Source organism: Labrus bergylta, chromosome 4, assembly GCF_963930695.1.
Source record: "Labrus bergylta chromosome 4, fLabBer1.1, whole genome shotgun sequence".
In the NCBI taxonomy this organism is placed as follows: Eukaryota; Metazoa; Chordata; class Actinopteri; order Labriformes; family Labridae; genus Labrus; species Labrus bergylta.
In genome coordinates this window covers 26,951,464-26,978,463 of record NC_089198.1, presented here as the reverse complement: position 1 = coordinate 26,978,463, position 27,000 = coordinate 26,951,464, and the positions used below count along the sequence as shown (strand labels likewise).

Genomic DNA, 27,000 nt, shown 5'->3' with positions numbered 1-27,000 from the left:
AGGAGACCAACCAACTTTGTTATAGAGAATACAGTGATGAGTGTTATAGGGGTCTCTGGTGAGGAATCTAAGAGCAGAGTGATAAAACTGAATCTAACATCCTGTAGATATTTCCAGCTCTAATGTGTATCTAACTCCTGACACACTGTTGTGTTTCGTCTGCTTTTCCAGTTCAAAGTATGTCCCAAGAGTCAGTGCGTGTCCACTCCGGGCCACCGTACAGACCTTTTCTTGAGGGACCCGGGAAGCGTCCTCATCACAGATTTCTTTGGTAGCGTTCGCAAAGTCGAGATCACCATGGAAACCATCAACCTGACCGAACCCATCAAGACAGTGGAGCAGAAGTAAGTTGTGTTTGTTTGTATTTCTCATTTGTGTAATGTTTTTGTTTACTTTAATATTTTTAAGATACAGTAATTAATAACCTGTTGAGGGAGAAAAGTGAAATAATGAATGTTGAAGTGTTTGATTATCTGAATGATTTTCTTAATCAAAGTTGATGAGTGGAAATAGTTCAAGTCAAACAACTTTATTGTGTGGCAACTTGTTATGAGCAGCTCTAACATAATAGACACAGGGGTGTACAGGAAAGACTTAATCATATTTAAGATCTAAAATATCTAAGAAGATCTGAAGAAATGCTGATAGGAAGCAGACTGATAAATAAACTCATGAACAAAAGGATTGGTCTTGGTAGTAGCTAGCAACAGGTGTTTTCAGACACGTTTAAAATATCCCCCCATCTTTGATCAGCCAAACCTTAGCCAAGTTGTTCACATAATTTGATCCAGATAAGAATAATCTGGATTTGGAAATCCACTTTTTGCTGTCTGGGATCATGAGGTGACCCATCTCACATTTGTCACATTATTTCAATGAAAACCTTGATTGGATCAACCTGATCCAGATCCAGATTATAATCATTTCCATATCTTGATGACTGGGTTCTTAATTATATTTAGTCCACAGGGGGCGCAGTAATCCACACATACTGAACTTAATTAAATGTTATCTGTTTGATATTAATCACTTTTTAGTGAAATATTTAATGGGGATGAAATCCTTCATTCTTTTTCACACTCCTGCAGTCTACCTTATCTTTTATGCTACTGTATGATTTATCAGTTCAAGAGCCAGATAGTGAAAATGTCAACATCTTTGTGAGAAACAGTGGATTTTTTTTTTTTATTACATTTCCTTCCTGTGATCCATCCTGAGTCAGGCCTTCTGGGATCAGGATAATCCTGAGTTTTTTGGATCAAAGTTAACCCAATCCTGAAAAACAAGACTGGATTATCTGATCTTATCCGATTCAGTAATCCTTTTTTTCCTTTTGAGAAAGATTTCATCCAATCCGAGCTTTAAACAATCAGATTACTATTGAACAACCAGGCCGGGGAGTTAAAACCTTTTTTTACCCGAGGTCGATTGAGCTTTCATTGAAGTCAAACTGCAACAGTCTTTTTCCATTTTTTTCTCATAGCCCTATCACCTGACTGTTTCAGACCTTTAGATAAGATAATTCCACTGGGGTGACTGATATATATATATATATATATATATATATATATATATATATATTTTTTTTTTTTTTTTTTAATTATACCAGTGGAAGCTAAAAAAACACTGATCCAATCAGTGCAAGGGGCAAAACTTGCTGTCTTTCTAGAGTGATAACAACGACGGCTACTCTTTAGAAGTGAAAGCATGTCTTTTCAATATCCTCATATATTTTAGTCATCGCATTTGATTCAGGTAGATTAGTTAATGTCAACTCACCTGATTGTGCCAGGGAAATGAAATCAGCTGTAGATAATGTAAGACTTCAGATGAAAACTGAGTGAAACAATTGACACATTGTATTTTTAATGAACCCACATTCATCAGTTCATTAGAAATACAATGTATTCCAAAAAATCATCCTTATCGCAGATTGTTTGTAACTTTCAGCCGTGCAGTAAAGTCCTACTTGAGCTGGTTTAGATACAAACTGGATGTTAAATCCTTATTTGTGGTCAGCCTCCCCACAGAAGAGCTGCAGCCCAAATTCTTTTTATGTTTTTTATGTTATCAACTAAAAACTTTGATTTCTCTGGGAACATCTCTCATCAGTGATATTCATCTCTTAAATAGCGATGATGTTTTGAGTGAAGTGTACTAGAGAGACTAAACCACAAGGTGGATGTCTCTGTGACTAGCCTGCTGTCCTGAGCTGTAAATTGAGACATTTCAAACTGATTTGAAGGCTGATAGATGGCACAGATGTTTGAGATGATGATAATAAAGCTAATTTAAATGGCATTTCCTGCTGTTAGTAATCACCACCAGCTCTTAATGCTCCTTTTCATAGTAAATCAATGATCATAAACGGACATTTTCTGTGTCTTACCTCAGGCTATGGTTCACTAACTCTTGTTAAGAGATATTGAGTGAGAGCAGTGTTTCTGATTTATTGCCTTTGGCTCCACTGTGTGGTGAACTGGACAAAAAGCATCCTAGTTCAGATAAACGCATGCTGTCGTTGCTTTTGGTAGAGACATGCTGTGATGAATACAGGTGGCCACTAGATGGCTGTAGAGAGCTGTCAAACTCAAGACTCCTCTTCATCCTCTCTGCCTGCTTACATATTGTTTGCCTTCTCATATTAGCCAGACCCCACAGTCACTAATCCCATAATAATGACAAACACCAGTGGTTTGAGGAAACACACAGCTAATGTACCAAACTGCAAACACTGCTCTGTGTATTTACTTGTTAGGCTGCGTGAGAGGAATAGATCGTTGTGCTCTACAAACAGATGTGATGTAAATTAAAATCTTATTCATTGTTGTACTTCCTCCACTTCTATTAATTTCATTAAGCTGGGGTTTAATTGAACCACTGGGAGGTATTAAAGCCAAAGAATCCAATGCGGTCGGGTGCTAATTAGTAATTAGAGGCAATTGTCACACTGGTTTTAGTCATCGTCTGTTATGGCCTCGGGCTAGTGAGTCATTGCACACAACTTCCCCGATTACTTTATTATTGATTAGGGCCAACACATCAGGTCTACTGAACGAAGCAGCACAGAAAAGAACCACACGTGTTGCCCTCATTCAGTCCTAGAGAGCGTTTTATCTGCAAATCTGATGTAAGAAAGCAGCAATCGCTTCATTTTATTGATGCTCAATGAAGCAAAGTTTACTGATGCAGAAACCCAGCAGTGGAGTCTTTCTACTTCTATGAATAAAGGGAAATATTATGATGAAAGTTCAAATCTATTATAGAGGCTAATGAGGAGTTACGTCATTTTGTAGGTTACATTATGCTGTGTTGTTAGCTGGATGAGCTCGACGTCATTAATATTAAACTGTGTTGTGGGTGATACATATTTGCTCTTCTTCACATATATATGGTTTTCTACTAGCAAATACAGAACAAAGTATAGAATTCTGAAGGTGACAGTATTACTGCTGGTTTTAATACTGGCGGCTGGGGCTCAGTTGGTAGTGTCAGTTGTCTCTCAGCCAGAAGGTCGGGGGTTCGATCCCCACGTCCTGCATCCACCCTGTCGGATGTGTCCTTAACCCCAAGTTGCTGCTTCGTCAGCGGCGTATGAATGGGTTTAGTTACTTCTGATGGGTCACATACAGAGCAACCTCTGCCATCAGTGTGTGAATGAGTAGGTGTGACCTGCGGTTTAAAAGCACAAGTACTATACAAGCGCAAGTCAATTTACCATTTATCATAATATGTTACCTAAGTGACTTCACATAATAACAGCTGGGCGACACAAAGAAAGCGTAGCTATGGCAGAGTTACTTGTAAAATGTTGAGAGAAAAAAACAGTTTTGAGAATTTTGCAGTCTTGCGCTCACAAATGTTATTTTTCTTTTCACTGACATCATATAATTGAATATTGTTGCCAACATGTTGGCCTATATCAGGTTACAACACCTGTTTTTCTTCAGTTAATACACTGAATTGAATTTCTTTGCCAAGCTGATGAAATTCTGTCACAGAAAAAAAAACAGCTTAATGCACCAAAAACAAAGAATTAAAAGCCTATTGAACTTTTATTATAGAAAAGAAAAAACGCTTATTCTACTCTACTCTAAAAAACACGAGTGAGCTCTGGACACAATTCAAATCCCTTGAGGACGTTAGTGAAATAAATTGATTGATCTGTTAGTCAATCCAGAGAAATATAAATTATTCCTGTCAGTCATTTGACAAAAAAAAGCTTTATATTTTCTGGTTCCAGCTTCCTAAAAAAGTTATCTGAATGTCTTGTTTGAGTGTTATCTGATGAAACATGCAATTTAAATGTGTCACCTGAGGCTCTTATTAAAATGTAGTTTCACTTGTGACAAAAGCAATAAAATCAGATGGTTTTTTTTGCTCATGAGTCAGATCTGTTTTTACATTAAAGTTCAGAGAACGTAATTTAAATGAAATGAAATTCAGGACGCTGTCATAGTCGTACCAAAATCAAATGTTTTCTGTACTGTTTATGTCATTTTGCCAGAGATAGAGGAAGAAGCAAACTCAAGCTGAAGCGTCATATTAGATTTCATACAACTTTTACGTCTCTCTCTGGAGTTCTTTTGTCACCGACCCGTGTTGGTGGAAGCAAGCTCGGTCTAAAACCTATAACTTAAACTGTAAACACTGACTTCAGTGGTCTCCTTGTTTCATTCCACAGGACGGCATGCTTTAGCAATGTCTTTAATATAATGATAAAAACGTTGTCAATTCTGGAATAGACTCCCAATGCCCATAATGAAACTAAAGTAATTCTTGTAATTGATAAAATCTGCGTATTTATTGTATTGTAAAAGGCTACTGATAGGCCATTAATTTTTATTTTTAAGATTTATTTTTGTGCTTTTTGTGCCTTTTAATGGAGTCATAGGACAGTGGATAGAGTTGGAAATCATGGAGAGAGAGTGGGGAATGACATGTGGGAAAGGAGCCACAGGTGGGATTTAAATGGACCGCCCGCTTGGAGGACTATGGAGACTACCTCCATACATGGGGCACGCGCACTAACCACTGTGCCACCAGCGCCCCAGGCTTTTAAAATGTATAACTGCTGGAATTGTACAGTGGTTTGTGAGACAAGGAAGTCAGATTTATTTACACTGCACCTTTTAGACACCAGGCAATTCAAAGTGCAAGTGCAGTTGTAAATAGATAGGATGAATTAACCTCTCCTTGATGATACAAAGGGGAAGAAATAGTAAATAAATATCAGAAAAGTATTGCAGAAAAGCCAGCAATGAATTCACCAAATAGCAGGAAATTAAGTTTCATTAAAATTTCCTAGAGGAGGTTCCTTAGACCCCCACTTGAGCATGAAGTGCTCCCTGTTCTGGGGGGCTTCAGTTCATCTGACGTGATGAAACTATTTACTGGCTTTTACCAAACAGATGTAGCTTAGGATGCAGGTGTTGTTGCAACATAACATATGCTGCAGGTTATTCGTTGTGCAAATATAATTTTGCTGTGCACTCTGTGTATTCTCCTGCGTTTTTGTCCTTTGAGAATCACATGCCTGATTATTGATCTTTTGTGCATGTTGTTGAATTCAGGCCCAAGGCCAACTGATACAGAAAGTCTGATTTAGCCACATTTAAGATATTTTGTAAGAAAGTTATAACAAAAAACACACATCTGAAGGGGAAAATATCCAACTAAAGAAGATGGGCATGGCATTTTTATGATCCTGCTGCACAGACAGCACAGGTAAGATTAAATAATAGCCTTTCATAGGTCCTGAAAATGAGCTGTAGTGAGCTCGTAGTGTTCCCCAACAAGAAAAAAAGATCACAGATGTCCCCTGAAACAAGCCGTTATTAAATATAGTGCTGCTTTAATCCACTTTTGTCAGCTCACTCGGCCATCAGACAAGTGGAGGAGGATATTTAGTGTGTGTGTGTGTGTGTGTGTGTGTGTCGCTCTCATGCCTCTCTGATTCTCCTCCCAACCATCTCTAAACAAGAGTTTTTTAAAATCAGAACAGGCTCTTCCATTAAGTGAATTACACTTGATGGAGGGGACGTTTTAATGGACTCCTCTTCATTATACATAGGCTTAACAGTGTAATGATGATGTCTCGTTGCTCAGAGACAGCCATAGGTGCTTGTTGACCAAAAGATGTCCCAGGATAATAATCATTATCAAATTACAGCTCCATTCATATCCAATCGAGTAGCAAAGTGAGTTTAATCACATTTGTGACCTGCAGCAGTGGATGGATTCTAAAAGAAATGATTCAGGTGATTAGTAGAGCAGATGTTTAAAGGAAATGTGTTTGACCCAAAGATGGCAGCTGGAGACAGCCGTGATACAGAGCTGGGGGTTGGTTGGGGGGGGGCAGCAACATCCATTAGAATCAGCTAACTGGATTGAAAAATCCTCTCCAAAAGTCTCTTCATGGAAAATAAAGTGGAAAGTGGTTTGAATTGAATTAGAGCTCATCTCTTGTGCGAAGTGAAAAGGAGGAGGGGGTGTGGGGGTGATCTGTGGTGCATTCCGTGACATGTTTCCAGTGGCAGAAAGAGCTGAGAGCACATTCAGGGCTCAGCAGGAGCTCGTCTACCCGCCCGGCAGCCCAGTTCTTTTTTTTTTTTTTTCTGTGGGAGCAACTTCTGCTTCCCCTTCTGCTACGACACGGTGAGAAAAAGAAAGTGAAGTCGAATAGAAAGCAACAAAGACAGAAATAAAGAAGGCTGGACAAAAGAGCAAAAGCCAGAGAGGAAATGTAGAGGAAAGTATTTTGAAGGGAAGAAAGAGACAAAAAGGAAAAAAAGGAGAAGCCAGTTTTTTCATACAGCAAGTGTTTGGAGAAGAGCCACGCTGGTCAGCAGCTGTCTGACCCCATCTTTCTATGATGAGAAGAAGACAGTCACCCAGGGGAACCTCCACTCCACACTGACCTTTACCTGAAACTCAAGGTTTCTGACTTCTTATCAAACTGTGAGGCTGCAGAGAAACAGAAATTCAACAGCAGACTTGCATAGAAGAACTCAAACATATCAAAACTGTTCACTGCAACTCTGCCTTACTGTTGGATCCAGATATTTTATTAACATTGTTTACAGGTTTGATGTTGTTTTGACAGTTGGATATCATTCATTTTGTTAATTTTAAGCTCAAAGTTTTTTTTTTTTGATTTGGCCCAACAGAACATGGTTAAAATACAATACAGGAACACATTTTTAACTAAGCAAAGAGTAATACAATCAATGAAACATAATCATAAAAAAATTGCAATATATAATTAAAAGATATTTAAGTCATCGATTGTCCAAAGGATTTATGGTAAACAGGATTCTTCAAAGAGAGCAACTAGGGGAAACCAGCTTTAAAAAAAAAAAAAACTCCTTAATTTTGTCCTTCAGAGCAAACTGGAATTTTTTTCAACATGGATGGGCACCGCACCTTCCAGGTCACTTCTGTACCAAATGTGCTCCTTATACTTTACTCTAATGTGGTTACATTTAAAGCTGCATTCAGTAGCATTGTTTGCTGCAGCGTGTAAACACAACATTCCTCCTGGGCTCATCACTTGTACCGGCTGTTAAAAATCTAAATCAGACAAGTGTTGAATGTGCCATGTTTGGAATTAGGCTTATTGCAATATTCAAACTTAGCATAATGTTCACCTGAAAAGAAGTCTTATCTGAAAAGTTTTCTGGGGGCTTCGTCTGACTGAATACATTCTGCTTCTCAAGATGATGTTGCTCTCATCCCGTCATTTTAAAACAGGCTCTGTAATTCCGCCTAAAAAAGCTACTGTTATATTTTTTGAACATACATTAGGATCCAATTAGGTATTGGTTTGATGCAGATTTGGTGGTGTAATGAGTGTTTACTACAGCAGCAGGATAGGATACCAGGGGTTTACTCAAAATAGGATAATACTTTACTGATCCCCAGAGGGGAAATTCGGGAAAAATGAATGACAGTCCCCATGTTCATAGTAAAGATATAAAATGTAACACAGTGTGAAGGTGTGTCTCATTAATACTCTTTTAATGGACTTTAGGACACAATGAAAGCAGGAGAGTCCTGATGATGGCTCTGTGTCTGAAAGGTCGCAGGTTTAATACATCTTGCCTCACATTAATTAATGTCTATCAATCAACTGCCAAGCTGTGACCTTTTTAAGAGTCCTTGAGCAAGACACTGAGCATCAACTTTCCTCATTAATCCAAGTCGCTGTAGCTGTGAGCTTTAGTTCAGTGCTATAAATTCAAATTCATTTTTTTTCTAACCCGTAAGTCACATATGTTTTAAGGACAGCTTCTTAAAGGCTCAGAATGGTCCATCTTTTTACTTTGTAAACGGAGCGGTTTCTTCTGACAACAGTTTATTCATCCGGCCTTGGACCCAAGGATACACATACAAAGTTCTTAAAGTATAGCTTTCTATGAAATGTTGCCTCTACAGTTCAGTAAACACTTTGAGAGTGTGTTACTTCTTAGAAAACATGCACAAAAGGAAGAATGTTTTGATGTTTATCTTTTAACACTCCATCACTTGAATATGTCTTCTAAGTTACAAAGAGATGACGATGTGGGGACTTACAACTCTTAAAGGGACATTTTTAGTTCCCTAGAAACACTTACGATTTTTTAATTTGCTGTGAACAAATTTAGTAACAAATCAAGTGAAAAAAACACCCTGCTGATAAACTGCAGTACTTAGAAGGGAAATGCACCGTTTTAACTAGGGATGCATTGGCTCAACATCGGTATCGGCTGATATCGGCAGATATCCAATGTGTTCGATATCTGATCGTAAAGTATTGTGGCATGAACTGATGTCAGTAGCCGATGTCTGTTTTTTTGTGCCAAATAAGTTAAATGCTGGAATCTAGTACACCTGACTACTGATTCAGAGAAGAGGTTTATTATAAGGCAGATGAAGTCACCTGTTGAACAAACTCTGACTTGTTTTCATTGTCAAACATGAGAGGAAACGGTGACATTGTGGGAGTCTTACACCAAAAGAAGTCATGAAACATTAATGTGTATCAGCATTAGCCCAGATTTGCCCTTTTGTGATGTCATGAAGGGAAAATCTCCAAACAGCCTGTTTGATGACATATTTTATAAAAATTGGAGCACGGTAAAGATAGAGAGGATGAACTCATAATTGGGGGGTTTGTAGACGTGCTAGGGACACATAGGGTTCCAAAAACATGGTTAAAGTGTAATTTGCAAAATACGTGACCTTTAAATAGGCTGATTCAAAAGATTGGACACAAGGCTCTTTATCATTACAATTTTAGTTGCACAGACTGAATCAGGTCATTTGGATTGTCTGAAAGAGATTGCTGAAGTTTGAAACACGTTGTGTGCCAGTCAGAACCTAATTTGAGTTATTTGTCTCATGTTGTGCTGGTTATTTTTTTAACTTGTGGAGTTGATTATATTTTCTTGCTTGTTCTTCACACTTAAGGTTTTTTTAGATGAGAAACTTTCCTTCCCCTGTTTTTTGGATGGAGATTTTTACCACACTAAAGCTTTACCATGTATTAAAGTATTACCATGACGACGCACTTTTAGAGCACTGTTTGGTTAGATTCAGGGCAGAGCTGATGTTTGCTGTGTAGCACCAAAACCAAACATTAGCCGTGATAGTTTGTTTACCGTTTCAGCAAATACCACATGAGGATTGGAGCCGACTCTGAAGCTCAGACTAACTTTCATTGATTGCTACATCGATGTTCAGACTTGTTTTAGGAAAACTAACCAAAACACAGAGTGCATTGTGGGTAGTTCAGGGGGTCTGGGAGTTTGGAAGTTTTACTGACGTAGCTGAAGTTGAAACATGGTGTTTCATTATCTTAAGAGATAGATCATAGATGCAGAATAACTTCATTTTTTCCTGTTTTTTTCCATTTGTTTTGTCCTTTACACTTCTGTAACGATATACACAGAATCCTTTTCCAGTCACATCAATTATTGTCACTCAGATGTTTTTCCCACAGGATGATTTATTTTTTCATTCATCAAGAGGAAAAATGAGTTCATTTGCATCAATTTGCACTGCATATCATTGACTCGGCTCTGAAATGATCTGTCAATCATACACACCTCTGCTTTACACTCTCTGCCAAGAGAAACACTGGAGTCTGTTCCTCTTCCTGACAGCTTTTCAACATCATTGAATGATGGCATTCCACACTTTGAAAGCTTAATGTTTCCAAAGCCCAGTCTATTGACTTCAGGTAAATGCTAAACTGTTCTGTTCTGTTCTGTCTTCCAGTCCTGTGAATGGAGAGCTGGAAAAGGAGACGTATTCATACTTATATGTGGATCAGCTGCCTGTGTCTGAGATCATCCATCAGGTAAGAGACCCTTGCAGACATCAGGGTCAGTTGAGGACACTAAAGACCATGTGATGACGTTTTTTTTCCCTCCATCTCTTTTTGCCTTTTGCGTCAGCAGCCGTTCATTCAGGCTCCTGTGTTGTCGCTTCTTGATTCAAAGTGCGTCCACACTCCTCCTTAATTTGGACTCAGAAAGTTACGTGCAACATCCACCAACAGATTCATTGTGTCGTTTCCATGGTGACAGCTCTAACTGTGAAATGCAAGTGCCTCCTGGTCTCAGCGTGCAGGGGCCACCGTGAAATCCAGCAGAAATGGATAGGCAGCGTTTTGGGGTGGAATTGTGCATTCACCTCGTTCCCAAATGGATTGTGGCTTTCAGTCGAGCTGACCTTCACAAATGAACACCTATTCCTCCTCATTGCACTTCTAAGAGCGTCGTGCTCTGCATTCAAAACAGTCTCCGCTTCTGTGTTCTGTAAGATTTTCCATTATGAGCCATATGCAAAAAAAAAAAAACGATTTCTATACTTCGCCTTCAACTCTTTGCTCCCGAAATAATAAGGAAGTCATATTAATCTTTGCTGCAGGGGCAAAAGCAGACATTAGTTTAGCTAATATTTGGGCCCAGCTGCCACGGAGAAACCCATACTTTAATAATCTGAAATCGAATGCATTAATGTGTCCATCTACACAGAATCATTCAATGCAATAAACGCTCGAAAAGTACAAAGTTTGTGAAGTTTATGGTCAAAAGTTTTTGAGACTTTTTTTTTTTTGATTATTTGAGAGAAATGTTCAGGACTGTATATGACTTTACTCTGACAGCTTCTACAAATAGAAGCCACATTGAAAGCCACATACAGGTATTGGATGTTATTTTAAAGACCTTTCTGTTAGTGTGTCCAGCCTGAATCTTTGCAAAATCGGCAAAATAATCTACCTAACCTCTGATCAATGCACCAACATCTGGCAGAGATTGCCATTTTGGGTCTTTATTCAAAAAACTCTAAAGTACAGGAGGTAGTAAGATCTTGTTCAGGTATCTTACCATGTAAAAGCAGGGTTTGGATCCTTCTTCTTTCTCAGGTAAATTAACAAGTCTGTGGGAAAACCCTGTCTGCGTTCATTGTTGCACCAACAGCTGGCTCCAAATAGTGAAGAAATGAATGTATGCATACGAATTAATGATGATGTAACTTCAATCAGAGTTCAAATGAATAAAAACACGTACATAAGATGCATTGTTATTCTAGAAGTTTAAAAATACTCCTCTAATGTTCTTTACTTGAATATATGTTTCCTCTTTGAACCCACCTGAAATTACCATTTTAAGACGAGCTTCAGATCAGCTGTGTTATTCCAGAGGTTTGCCCGTCTGTATTTAAACTAACTGGATGATCTAAGTACGTCATTCAACTTCAATGAATTCTTATTTCAGGATCTGAAATCTCAAATATTACAGTTACATCTTCATTACTGTAATTAACAGAACCAAAAGTAAGGCAGACTAGTTCATTGGATTTTTCCATTGAGGACAAAGTGACAACTGGGCAATTGTTTGTCTCACTGTAGTTAAACACAAGCTTCAGACCTTATATTGTGAAGTCAGAGCCAAAGCTGAGGATCAATGATTGTAACCACTTCCTAAAAAAAATCACAATTGTAGCTTTGCTGTTTTGATCAGTACACAGACACAGAAGGACAAAATGATGGTCCTCCAGCAAAAAATGTCAGAGATTTGTTTAGTGTGGACGTGTCAGAAAGGCTTCTGTTCACATTTCAGCGACCACAGCAGAGTTGGAGTTGCTGAGTTTTTATTTGACTGTGATGTTAAGCTCCACTATGAAGACAGAAATGAAGCGATTGGTGTTTATAGTAAAGGTCAGATCCAGCTGAACCGAGTAAGTGATAATTCTTTTTTTATACATCAGAAAAATCCTCGGGTGCTGCTGCTGGAAACATCTCTGTCGTACATCGACTTCAGTGCGAACAAAGGTGTCACAGTCAGCTGGCCCAGAAGAATGAAGCTGACCACAGGCCTGAGCTCTGTCGGAGGCTTATTGAGTATAGTGATGGAAAAGAGGTGGGGTGTACGCGCCCTGCGGCACTCTGAGAAATTGAGACTCAGAACTGCCTTGGAAGCCCGGAAAACATGGGTCAATTCTGGTCCTGCTGCCCCCTTCTTATATAAGATTAGAACATCAAATGTTGCCATAAAAATTCAAAACACAGTAGCAATCACACTATTGAAAGTCACACCAACATACCTCATTAAGCTTTTGGCGTCTTCTTTGTTTTCTGATTTGGTTCTCTCTCTCCTCTGTCTTTTTTATAATTACTTCTTTCAATGCATCTCTTTACATATGTTTCTGTCTTTCTCTTTTTTTTGTAAGTCTCCTCTCCTCTTTTTTTAATGCACCCACACGTACAACTCACAAACACCCTCGTCAACCCGGTGACCCCTGCCAGAGATTTCGATTATCGGCTCGCACTCCTGCTGGGCTGAAGATGGGAGTCCTGACAGACTGAGTCATCTCCCCCTCCTCACCATAATCCATCTGCAGTGCAGCAGAATGACCAATGTCCACACAGCTTATTGACAGCTTTCCTATTTTTGATTAGCTGTCATATTGTAACCAAGACTCCCTGAGATATCTGTGTTTTCTGCCGACTAGGCTGCGGCCTTTGACGCACTCATCTGAAGAACTGGAACCTGATTTGATTGAATCTCATAAGATTTGATGCCTAAAATGTTCCTAAGTGGTGTGTAGCTGATTTCTGCCACCTACAAAAAAAAAAACCCCACTATGTTTATCTTCTTAAGAGAAACATTTTCCATTTGCTAGGAGACCAGGGGACGGCTTGTAAATAGAAAAGTCATCACAGTGAGTGACAGTGTATATATATAGCTGTGCTGCATAGCGTCTGTATACAAACCTCGCCTCATTGTGTATTTGTGTGTATGTGAGGAGTTGATTAATGCCCTGTCACTGTTGGCAGTTGACTCGCTGCTGGTGACGGGGTGAGTCCCCTCTTCCTGACACCTTCTCTTCCCAACCGCACACATCTCATCACGCTGCCAATGCCTAATCACAATATGCTCCATCCTGAAAAAAAAACTGAAAGGAGCTCCTCTCTCTTGTGTTCTCTACCTTTTTCCTAACTCGCTTTTCTGCGTCCTGCTCTCTGGCGTCAAATTGTTATTTGTTCCTTTGCCAGCTTGACGCCTCACACCATATGGCTCTAGAGAAATGAAAATGAAAACACTGAAAATTAAAGCTTTGCCTCCCTGCTGTGCTCTCGACCCTCACTCAGTCTGCAACTCTGACACTTTTCAAGTGGATATCAGGGTTGTGTGGCCTTTATTATTGGCCAAATACCCAACAGAATGCTCCTCTATTTAATCATATTTATTATTGAATTTGCTTATTTGCATTGTCTGTTACAAGTAGTTATTTAATTTGTTTATATAAAGAAGAGGTTACCAATGCAATGCTTGAACATCAGTATCGGCTGACATTGGTCCTGTTGACAGACATCGTTCAAATAATGTGGCATGCACTGATTTGAGATTTTCCATACTGACACATTCATGTAATGCTGGCAAGGTAGTATACCTAACAGCTGATTCAGAGCTGAGTTTATTCAGGAAGAGGGACTACTAACAACTATTCGAACACATCCAATCACATAGCTTATTAAAAAAAACAGACAGAGAATTACAAAGAAATAATGAAAATAACATCAGTAACAGCTCATTTGTGATTTAAAAATTGGTAATGGATTCAACCCAGATTTTCACAAACGATGCTTGTCCTATATAAACTTTGCCTTGATATTGATATTGATATCCCTCTTTTTGGAAGAGATCCTGGCTAAGAAAGCTCACTATTACAAAGTTACAAAACTTTACCCAATCCAGACATAGCATTGTATTATAAAGAAAATTCAGAATGGAAACAGACGAAGAACAGCATTAAGATTCAAAAAAAGAAAAAAAAAGTTTAGAAACATTAATTTCAGAAAATAGTATTGGCTATACTTAGCCCTATTCAGACTGCAAAAAGCGGTCTGAAAATGGCTTTTATTTGGTTGTTGTTTTTTACTTGAATAACAAATATAACTTTTAGCCCTTTCTTTTAGTTTTGTTGTAAAATATGTGCAGCTTGATAAACGTCTTTAACAGGTAAAAAGTGCACTTACTGTGTAAATGTTGGATGGGTGAACCAAAGTTAAATGGCACTCTTTACGAATAATCTAGTTTAGAAACACAAATAGGATGAACTTGAACAATTGACCCGTCTTCTTGTCCCAGTATTTTCTTCCAGATGAAACTGTTTAGAGTCCCGGCTGTGCACACTGTCTGCTGTGTCCCACTCTGTACAACATAAGACTGTCTGCAGGTTTGACCTTGGCGTGCTACAGTTTGGCAGGGCGCTTCAGACCTCCCTGAATGACCATTAGCGTCCTGCATGGCCTTGTTAATTAGCTCCAATCATTCAGGTGGGAAGCCGTTAATTGATTTTTCTTGTGAATTGAATACGCGACACAAAGCGTGTGTTACAGAGGCAGGCTGCCTGAGTCTCGGCTCTTGTCCTTGGCAGAGCGATGTGAATGGTTTTCTCAGTGAAGGTCAGCATGCACTCACATGTTTTCTGCTCCTGTCTCTCCTTGTACGTTCTCTCTTTTCTCATTTCCTTTTTACCTCTGCCTCCTAAAGGTTTTTTTGAACTGAATCCTTTTTGTTAATCTTCGAGAAGTCAAAAAAATCTTCTCTTTAGATATTGCTTAAACAACCTGTGCTCACTGAGAACAGCCTCATCTTTTGGTGACAGTAAGTCTCTTTAGATGTTGCTTTCAGAGTTTTGTATTGAAAGAAGAAGTTACCATCAGCCCAATATCAGTTTGTCTTTGAAGCTATAGTGTATAGACTCTGTTAGAAAATGTTCAATTTTGAAAACATTTAACTTAATCATTATTTCAATAAGCAAAAAGTTCCTGAAACTGTTTCCAGTTTGTCAACTGTGAGGATTTCACGTGCTCGTTTGCTGTTCAGTTACACAAAAGAAAGTATTTGATGTTACCTTGGATTATAGAGACAGTTGTCATGAGAAGTTTAGACTTTTATTTCACATATTACTTTCTATAGAAAGTCTGATAAACTGGCTGGGCCGGTTTATCAGGTTATCACAGATGTGTGTATCATATAACATCAAGAAAAATGATCCTCTTCATACTCTTGCACTTTATTTTCTTGAAATTCATGTTGGTCCTATCTTATCTTAATATTGTAACAACTTTTTTTAATAATTTTGTTTGTAAGCGCACATTTTTATGGTTGTTGGACTTCAGTTTTAAAGCCAAAAGCAGCTCTCTGTAAAGAAGCAATAAGTTATTATTATTATTTGGATGAAAGGGAGGATGCATATTGCATTGATTTAAAGCCAAGTCGAGCCCTAAAACTTACCCTGTTTAATCCTCTTTTTCATCTATTGTTAGAATCATAATAATTTACAAAATCAATGACATTGAATGTTTGACTAGGTAATAAATCAAGTGAAAAGCAGAGTTTATTCTAATAGACTTCTATACAACAAGTCCTTTTTTGCAACCCTGATGCGTCCCCCTGCTGGCCATTAGAAAGAATACAGGTTTAAGGCTCTTGAATATAGGATAGGATATTGAGCTTCATTTGCATTTTTCTGCAAGATATTAATTCATTCACAGATATGTCTTCATTCAATAATTCATTTAGGATTTTTAAAACTGATGTTGCACTGTGAGAACTTGATAACTTTTTATTTTACATGATTTATTTTTGTTTCTTTTCCCGCCCTATTTAGCATTTTAGAATATGGTTGTTAAGATACACCTGTCAGCACAATGCAGTTCTGAACAACACCACTTCAAGGCAAGACCAAAGTAACAATCATATCATATCAAGTATTAGTATTTTTTTATGATGATCAGTTAAACATGGATTTGATTGTGAAACTAATAAATAGTTGATTAAATGTCACTAAGTGAAAATGTGTAGTCATCACCGTCTCTCTCTCTCTCCTCCATCTTGACATATGCTCCTCTGCCCTCCGGCTGTGCTGACGTGGCGCTCCTGTCACAGTCGATCCGTCCCCCTCTGCTCTTTCTCACCCAAGGGGCTTGCGTTTACACACACACTTATGTACATGCTCACACACAGAGAGTCACAGTCACGCAGACCTCTGCTCACCATAGCCATGGAGGTCAACTGCCCCCAGTGGCCACACGCTCCCAGTCGTTTCTTATTAACATCCCGGACCAGGCTCTGCTTCGTCCTCCAGGTCTTTAACCCTCAGCTCCTATACTTGTCTTTGTGATGGCCACTTTGTCACCAAGGCCGAAGCTAAGAAAATGTTCCAACCCAAACTTTGTTATGTAACACAGATCTGCATGTAGTGAGAGCAGGAATTAAAATCCCTCAGTGAATACATGATTTGTGCCGTCTAAAACCAGTGACCGTGCAGTGACAGTCTCAACTGTCAGGTCAGAATTCATCTGATTGCAGCTACGTCTCTATGGGACAGATCACTGCTGTCTAAGCTCTGTGTCAGTTTGACCTGAAAAACATGGAGGATGACAACTCAAGCATGCTGGCAGATTTGATTGGGAGATGCTTCTGTTTCAGCTTATCTACAGCAGACGGGTCTCCACTGTCCAGAACCTCGTGTTTTTCTAAGAGTGGATGCAGCAATCATGAAGGAAAAATCATCAATCATGTCAGGATTTCAAAGAAATATAAACAACACACGGATGTTCTGCCCAGTCCAAACAAACTGTGCTGTTTTGCTTTAAAAACAAAAAGCCAGTTTGTTTGTTTTATCTTGTTTTAAACTCATAATTGAAGATCCAAATGTATCTACTGCACTTCCACCTTAGCTCAGGGCTAAGACTGACCAAGAGTTAAGAGCCATTTTTCTTTTTGTCATATATTTTAAAAACAAAAAATAATTGAATTTGCTGAGAGCACAGAACAAATCTCTGCAGATTGTAGCAGGAGCATTACAGGCTGTTTTTTAAAACAGAGAGGACAATCAGGATGAGAGTTTCTCAATGACTAAACTACAATAATTAAAGGCACTATATGTAAGACTGAGACGTAGTTTAAAATTGGTACTGCAGGGGCGCTGGTGGCGCAGTGGTTAGTGCGCGCGCCCCATGTATGGAGGCTGTAGTCCTCAAAGCAGGCGGCCCAGGTTTGAATCCTGCCTGTGGCTCCTCTCCCGCATGCCATTCCCTACTCTCTCTCCCTGATTTCCAACTCTATCCACTCTCCTGTCTCTCAATTAAAGGCACAAAAAGCCACCCAAACAAAAAAATCTTAAAAAAATATATATTGGTACTGCAGTCCAAATGCAAAACATTGGGGAGAGCTGTCTTCCCGCCCTCTACTTCCTAGAGACGATGCACATGCAGGTTGCCATGTCACGGGCACAGAAGCTTCAGTGTTTAGCCGGCTCTACATCGGCCTTGAAATTTTTCTGTACTCTCAGCTCTCTCCATTTTTCATCTCCAAAATGTCATGTTCCTGGTCGCGGAGCTTATTAGTACAATGTTGAGGCTTCCTGAGTCGAGTAGAATCAGTGAGATCTAAACCAGTTTGCTTGCCAATTTCCATCACTGCAATAACCTGTTGGTTTGCCTTTTGCCTGGCAAACCGAGGGGTGTCCTAAACAGTTGATTTAATTCTGCAGATATCTTACATTTTACCCCTGTAAGTAAAACAAGTATGTCCTTAAAAGTGCTGTACCATTGTTGATTCAAATCTTTTGTATTGGAATTATAACCCGTTTTTTGGGCGTCATTATTGTAAACAAACTGCATTGTAAACTACACAGGTTAACAGTACATGCTGAACACCAAAAAAAAGTGTAGTAAAATGACTAATCTAAAATAGTACCTTTGACAGAATCAGATAATAGTGCAGCAGAGAGCCGAGTGTTTTGTTTGTGTTGCTGCTCTGATGCTCTCTCTTCAGAGCTGTATGTCAGGAAAATGGGCTCAAGTGTTTTTTAAACCAGATACTGCTTCTTAAACTACCTGCGCTCGGGTCCAATGTGATTGACTCCTCTGCTTAGAAGGGGCTGTCAGCAGCAGCAGAGGTGCTCTCTGGTGTGCAAAAAGCATTTCAACTGAATTATGAGCAGGATTCACGATCTCTGACTGTTTGGTTATTTATTGTTTTCAAATCACAGATGACCAACAGAGGCATTCAAACTGGAATCGTATTGGTCAAACATGAGACTTGTGTTGGCTGTTTAAGCAGTTTAGTGAAAGAGCTGCTGTACTTCAATTTGGCAGTGGCCATGAATAATAGATGTAATGATTGTGGTCCGGATTTATTAAAAGGGAAAAAATAAGTAAAAGAATATTTATTAAAGAGAAACATCTTTCTGTAAGCACACGACAAAGTAAAGATATTTTTTAAAAAAACCTGAGTCACATCACCTTAAAGATATGACCCTTGTACCCTAATTTGGAAATAATCCTGGTCTATAGGTTTGATTTATAAAGAATTTTACACTCCAAAAGTTTACTTATCTGCCTCTTCTGCGTTGTGTAGGTGGGATTGTTTGATCACATTTGATTGACATTGACCTGGCACTAGAGAGTGAAAACAAGACCCGCCCACACTGCAGGGGAAAACAATTCATCTCTCTGTTTCTCTCTGTTCACCTTGGATTACGTGAAGGTTCCTCCTTGTCAGTTTCATCTGCTTGCAAACAACAGAAATATACTTTATAGTTTCATTGTTTGATTCACTACAAACGTATTAAAGATCACTGATCTTAATCTTTAAACCAATCTAACCAAATTATAAAACAGTGGGAAGATTGGGAAAACTGCAGGATCCTAATACTCAGAGACAGCTCTCTACAATGATTTGTATATGTATTTCAGTTCTCCAAGAAAACAAGGCAAGGAGATGGGAAACTGTAAAGGTCTTCAAATACATTACTTTTGTCTGTTGTACTCATACAGTAGAGCTCTAAATCAATTATTTCATATACTGAAATCTTATAGCTACAGGATTTTTGTTAGTGTTTCACATTGGCTGTAAAAACTTGGAGTATAGTCTCAGTGGCAACACTTTTTGGTTTCTGAAGACGCACACCCCCACATGTCAGTCAAATGAGCCAAACCCTGTATAATGCCCACTAATGCAAAACTCTAAGCCTTAATATAATCAGATACGAAAAAATAATTATAAGGAAATTCATCCCCATACATGTTTCACCCATAAAGAAATGAGATAAGGAGAAATGAAACCATTGATTATTTCCAGGGTTGTTAACATGTTAACCAAGGTTTCCCCTTTGTGTTTCAGCCCTTGGTTGTGTAATATAATTCAAATAATTCTATATAAAAACCTTAAACTTAGTCCTACCGGTTTTAGCCTGCTTGAATAGAACAAGGAAATGTCTCGTGTAATTTCTGAAAATATTCCAACCTTGGCAGTAAACTGTTCATGTTGACTCCCATTATTCAGGGTTCATGGTAAAATAAGCTTTGTCATCATTCCTTTATTATCTCCACAGCTCACTGCATGTCTGATGAAGCACTGAGCTCTTTCCACAGAATAACCTGCAGCCTGATTTCTGTCCGACACTACCTACTGTTGAATAGTGTATGTAGGGGCCTGTAATCTATGCCTCACATCTCCACTACTCCAGTCCTTGTTTTTCTCTTTTTTTTTCTCTTCTGAATCCGTTTATTGCCTGCCACCGTTGGCCAATAAAGTCTGAGTATGAGCAGAAAATACAAGCTAATATCTGCTGTGTGAATGCAGCTTTCAATCAGAAGCTCTTTGCCGTGGACTTCCAGACCCTGAATCTGTCTCCCACTATGTCCCGATGAGAGCCGAGGGCTGATACAAAAACTTCGCCACTTTAGCATTCTGCACTGAGCTCTATTGATTTGACTTGATTGAGCTGTTGGATACATGTCAAGTAAGATGCGGTTCAAATTCTCCTGCTGTGCTCACTCCTTCTATTTATTTTTTTATGATTTCTTTAAAGGTTATTTTTAATTTATTAGATAAAACAGCTTAAGAGAGAGACAAGAAGGTGGGAGGAGAGAGTTGGTGATGACATGCAGCAAAGGGCTGAGGTCAGAGTCCAACCCATGGCCACTGCCAAGAGGACTGTAGCCTCCGTACATGGGGTGTGATACATAACCGCTAGGCTATCCGGCACCCCGTCCTCACTCCTTCCTTATTAAAAATCTGCAGTGTCCGTGCACAAACCTTGAGTTAGGATTGAGAAGACAGATTCACTCGATTTTTTTCATCCTTTCTCAAGAGATTTTGAAAATAAAATAATGTTCACTGTCCAAGAAAATTCTTATTCAGTATTCATAGAAACATGGATGCCTGTTCTCAAGTGAATAGAGTCAGGTGCATTGTGTTATTGAACAATATGCAGTGGGTCAGGTTCATTAACAACCTTCTTCACAGAAATAATGTAGAGTTGTGTAACAGGAGCGTGACAGTCAGCCACTGAGAAGCCTATCTGAGATCAAACTTGACTTTCAAAGAAATGATAGCGGGAGAGAGTTAAAAAGAATATAACTGCGGTATTAGACTTTCATGGCCAGGGTTTAGCTGCCAAAGACTGTGCTGGCATTTGGTGCTTAGTGGGTGGTAATTTCAGATCCTTTAACACTCGACAGTAGCTGCCAGTTCTGCAAAAGAGTCCACTGTACATATGCCAATTCAGCAGGTTTGCACTTCTCATAAGATGTGAAATTCAGCAAAATATTAGCTGACCGCTTCAGCTGTTCAGAATCAATTTACTTATAAATTACAGTCCTGATGACTGGTGGCATTTTACCGTTGAAACCATCAAATGGCATTGCAGTTAGTCAGTCATGTTACAATGTATTAGTTTTATTTGCTACTAAAGTGCCAAAATAGTGACTCTAAATCCTGAAGAGTTCCTCCAGTGTTCTGTTTATGTTCTGTAAACGATTTGCTCTGAGCTTCAGTGCTAACCGAATCTGTTAGATACTGAATACTTCTTTTAGGTAATAACTAGGTTTGATATTGTGAAAAACCACCACATCCTGAAATATCTGTCTTATATATAATATATGTAATATATGTCTTGATAATGATATGTTGTCTTCTAATCATGCTATTTCTATTTCATCATCTTTCACAAATGAAGAAAGAGTTGCTGCACACCAATGAAGTCTTCAATTAAAAAATATTGAATCTGAAATTAAATTATTGCTTCTGATTTTCTAGTTGACCGTTTTGTTTTAAGCTGCATTTCTTTCCCTCCTGGTACCTTTTTTTTTTTTTTTTCCTTACTTCTGTTACATGTTTGTATAGAAAACAAACCTTATGGTTGTCTGACTATAACGAGCTGTACTAAACCTTTCCCTTCAAAGAACTGACCCAGCATTATGTTTGGATTTTTAAAAGTGTTACCGCTCCTTGCCATCACACATGTCAGTTTATGGGATTCACTATGTTAAACTGTTTTGTATTAACCGTAGATGGTGTGCAAGTTTTACATCCTCTTCATCCATCATGACATCATTTGGGTATGGTATCATTTGGAGAACAAATAGACAATAGAGGAGGACATGTTTAAGGGTGTGGTAACCTTAAGATTAATACATTCATCACTTTACAGGGTAACTTAATCAGAAGCAGCGTAACAGTGCATATTAGATATTAGATACTCTTAGATACTTAGATCTAATAGATACTCCCACCTCTGGCTCGGCAACACCAAGATGGTAACGACTGAAAAGACAAACTTGAGTCTTCAAAACAGTCATCCACAAACTGATATGTGATGTCTATTGACTCTATTTATGAGTTGAAAAACACTTTTGTTTGTGTCAAAAACTGGAAGCTAAATCACCACCTGAAACGGGCTTTGACGTCTGGTGCTGGGGAAGACATTTGACGCCTGAGATGGTGGAGTGGAGATGAGCTGGTTGAGCTGTGGTATTCAGGTTCTTGTGTTGAATGGACAAACAGTTCTGGAAAATGAAAGGACTCTCATGTGTTTGTTAAACTTCCTCCTCTACTCTGCTTATCTGTTGCATACAGCACCACAGGAGCCACATCTGTAAACTGAGCTGACAATCATGGCGATCATAGCATCAGATAACTTATTGAAGCTAAAATCCTTACAAGCCTGAACACTTGGAACTAAGTCAGCATTATTGGATCTAGCTTTAATGTTACAATCCATGTTCAAGATACCTTTATATAACATGTATTTGATTTTATAATCTGATCTATGTCACATCTGTTAAATTTGGGAGGTAGAGTTCATAACCCGTACTCTTAACAGTTAAGCCCCATTTCCACCAAGTGGTCCAGTTCAGTTCGGTATGGTCCCCATTTTTGGCTTTTCCACTGTCAAAAGTTGGGAATCGTACCAAAATAAGAGATCTGTGCCACCCTGCTGTTTTTCATACCCTTCTGTTGGGGTGCCAAGGGTACTGATCTGACCCTAAAGGGTCCCTTGTTTACTTTGTCCCTGTTCTTCTGGAACGTTTAACTTAATTAATAGGTGGCTACACTGTGTTGGGCTGCTATGATGTCACATTATTACATAGCTGACCTGGCTATATCCATCTGGCTTACACTCCGCTTAACAAGAAAGGGTACGGTTAGCTGCGGAAACGCAAGCAAGTTCAGTGTTTACCGTACCGAACTGTACCAAACTGTACTGAACCAAACCGGACAGCTTGGTGGAAACGGGGCTTTTGTAGAAGTTGCTCCAAGTATTTTGGTTTCACTCTGGGGGAGCTCCATTGTCTTCTTATCACTATTCAAAACTGGAATTAAAATCTGATTGATTTGCTCCACAGGCTGCATGATGGATAACTTAGTACCTTGTCTTACAGCTGTAGTCACTCTTGAGTTCATGGGTAATAGTTTTTGGACCCTTGACTGGGATTTCACACCACTGTCTTATCCTTCAGGGCCTGTCAGTCTGATGCCAGCATGTCTCAAACTACAGCAGTGTGTGTGAGGCCGATGTAGATTTACTTCAGAGAGAGAAATCGTACACTGCGTACTAGTCGCACTCTGGAAAGCCGGAGAGAGACACGGATTGTGTAGAACCTCTCAACGCTTGTGTAGCAGCTATACTACACTGTATGCCAGGCTGATGTGTGTGTACAGTGTGATTCGCACAGACTTGGAGTGCGCTCCGTCTGTGTGTTCATCCTCTTTGCCAAGTCCTGGGGTGTTTGGCTTTGGGGGATCCCTTTTTCTGACTGGTGATTTCATGACTGGATAATGGCGGCTTGTGTAGCGGGGATAACAGAAATCTCTAAGTGCGTCCTCACAGACTATCTATGGCTTTGTCACCAGCGGAAGAGTTGGGAAGATGTTTTAGAGGTTAAATCTCATCTCTCCACAGAATATTGTTGCTACATTAGCATATAAATGTGCTCCTTGTGAGTTGCATGTTTAATACGAGGGAGATTTAAAAGTATAATCATACACAAAGTGATGATGTGGCAGTGAATGGGACAAACACGAGACAGGGGAGGCGTACTGATGAGTCTTACCACCCGCTCTCTGTGTGAACTTTTGTGTGTGTGAGACAGCAGATAGTGTACATAAAGGGATGAAATGAGTGTGTGTGTGTGTGTGTGAGTGAGTGTGACTCCGCGTCTGCCTGCCTGTGTGAATGACAGAACAATCAGCCGCGGCCTCAACAGGAGAAATATACACACTATTACTAACTGCAGTCTCTCCTCCCGCTTTCCACCCCCATCCTCACCTCACCTTTACCTCATCCCTCCCTCCTCTTTCCCCCTCCTCCTCCTCCCTCCAGAAACCAAAGCAGAAAGACTGGCATCCTCCTGATGGCTTCATCCTGGGACTGTGGACTCTAATCCTCATGGTGTTTTTCAAGACGTATGGCATTAAACACCTCAAACACATCTTCTGAGGCCTCAGCGTGTACACCGCTGGATATCTGAGGACACGAGGAAGTCAATCGGGAGCTTTTACAGAGGGGATTTTAGAGGGAAGGTGCAGTTTGTGACTGGATTATTTTTTCCTTGAAATGGAATGAAGATGTATGGCACCGCATCAGCTCTGCCAGAAACGTTACGATTGAATTGGTGCCTTTTTTTTGTTTTTGAATGTTGTTTTTTACCTGGGAAATTTAAATATTGTACAATTCTAGATGAGAAAAGTTGAGATGATCCGATACCGTCTTACCTTGCTGATATGGATTTCCGATATTCCGATTTGAGTATTGGCCAATAGCGCGTAGCCCTTAGATGCCACTGAGATAAAAAAAACATGCATATACAAATTAATTGTGGAAAAACACTGATTCCTGCCATTTTGTTAGCTTTGACTAACATTACAGTCTCAGCTTCCATTACAGTTTAGTTCCTGGTTATTGTACACCAGCAAATTAGCTGTAACCATTAACTGTATATAAAGATGAGCGATGCTTCTCAACCACCTCCCACTGTACAATAGTGAAGCCAAAAAACCCCTTCAATGGGCGCTGATATATTGTGCTGGTGATGTCATTTGGAGCCCGAGACGGCACAGTAGAATCTGTTCTGGTTTTAACATCCTGCCCTTTCTGATAACACACATCTAACTTACCAATTAAATGGAAAAAATCCCTCAAGGCCACAGGAGTACAGATTCTAATGTCAGTTTGAAGCAGAGACGCAGTGACTTATTGTCAGTGTTTGTTCAGTTTCTCTCTACAGACACAGCGCTATAAGAAAATCCAAAATCCAATTTTAAAACTAAAACTTTTAGATGAATGAACCGCTGAACATTAATTACATGATAAGTAGTTACTTTAAAGACCAAAACCATGTTTGACATTTTTATTTTAGACATATTTAGATTCTAAAGTTTCACCCGTGTCTCACTTGTTAACAGAGAAGAGGCAGAGCCTATGACCTTGGCTGAAGTCTGTGGGGGGAGCTCTGAATGGTTTGGCCTCACTTTTGGGGAGCTGTCATGTCGTCCATCTTTTTATACAGTGAATGATAGAGGTAGAAGATTAATTTGGGGGGAATACATTATGCTATCAGATTGCTGCATTTACTGACAGACTTGCCAATACTGCATTCAAGGCTTTATCAGAAGTGGCTTCTGTCAGTGGTATCGGTATTGGATCAACTCTGCTGACAAGGTGGAAGGGACAAACACTTGAACGATACGCAGAGCTCCAACTCTGCATGGGCCGCCTATGAGCAGTGTGTTTTAAACTGTTTTCATGTTTTTCTTTTTCACAAGGACTTTAACTTATATTTATTTCTTGTGTGTCTAAAATTCTTGTTTTGTCGAGCCAATCCATAACTGCATTGATTTGGTAAAAAATGCACTGAATTAAGTCCACAGATAAGAGTTTAATTTATTTTTCGAGACAGTGCCGCTCTGCATATTTCAGCAGCAGTTTTGTTTAAGAGCTCCTCAGAAATGTTCACTCGCTCAGAGGAAGAAAATGTGGGATGAGGGCTAGGCTGATTGGCTGTGAGAGAACTGTGCAGAGATCACTGATTAATGTCCCTCCTGTCCGTATACATTACACCCCTTGACCGTCACATCCCGCTTGTGAGGGATAACAATCGCACATAATCCCATCTCGCAGTGATGGACCCATCCACTTTCCTATTCTCCAAATTGCCCTCCCTGTGGAAACATCCATTAGCTCCCCAGCCATGTACTCGGCTGATTGTATTCTGGGTGATGGACAGCTATTTCCCCAGCTATTTCCAACGTCTCGGCAACAGCAGCGATAAGTGAGTGATAACCCAGTAAGCTGCCGGTCGTCCCAAATGAATCTCCTCTACGCTTGGACGTGTTTTTCCTCCTTTTCCGCGCTCTCCCTTCCTCACTATGTGTTACAACTCTGCATTAAGCTCATTGTTGGGGGAATGACTGATGCTCAGCGCATATGGATTGAACCTGTGGTAGTTTATCTTTGCTCCTTGGCACGAGGACACACCCATCAGGCGTCTGCTGTCACCCTCTCTTGCAGCTGAAGTGGAAAATAGATGAAGCTGGAAATTGAACCATATGTATGTGAAGGCAGCTGCTGCGTCAGCCACCATCTACCTTTCCTTTTACATTAATTATGCAAGGCTTATTTCTTCTTCCCTGTTTCTATATCCTGTAGTCTCACATCCCCTTTCAGAGCGAGCTCATTGTATAAAAATTGGTCGGACTCTGATACCCTGATTAAAGTTGAAACACTGAATAAAAGGATCGTATTTGCGTCTTTAACTGCCATTTTTATTACCTTATTTCAAAGATATTGAGCTTCTTCAATTACTCTGTAATGCTTTTTCAAGACACACGCTTTCCTTTTACTGTTCCAAAAACCCTTGAAGGTATTCCTGGCAGAGCTCACAGTCTAAGCTTGTTTTATAACACAAAGACATCCTTGAAGTTTTTGGCACCTGGGTTGATTTACACACCTGCTCTGTTGTTTTCTTTCTGGAAACGGTTCAAACAATCGAGGCAGCTTTTTTAAATGTTGTTTTCTTTTTTGTTCCAACTTTGTCTGTTCAAAAGACATAGCAGCCTTTGGATCCAAGCCTCTGCATACAATCTATGTGTACAAGGCTGGCAGCGGATTCAGAGAAAATTAAAGCCACCTGATCTCAGACGGATT

General features: G+C 39.4%; 1 protein-coding gene across 1 annotated transcript in view; it reads left to right on the top strand.

The window, feature by feature from the left end:
• Positions 1-26,609, top strand: part of pigk (phosphatidylinositol glycan anchor biosynthesis, class K) — a 34,273-nt gene extending 7,664 nt beyond the window's left edge. Inside the window, exons 9-11 of the mRNA XM_020630002.3 lie at positions 172-344; positions 10,261-10,342; positions 24,178-26,609. Coding sequence (XP_020485658.1) covers positions 172-344; positions 10,261-10,342; positions 24,178-24,294 — 372 coding nt within the window. The 3' untranslated portion in view covers positions 24,295-26,609. The remainder of the gene's footprint in view (positions 1-171; positions 345-10,260; positions 10,343-24,177) is intronic.
• The last annotated feature ends 391 nt before the right edge of the window (positions 26,610-27,000 follow it).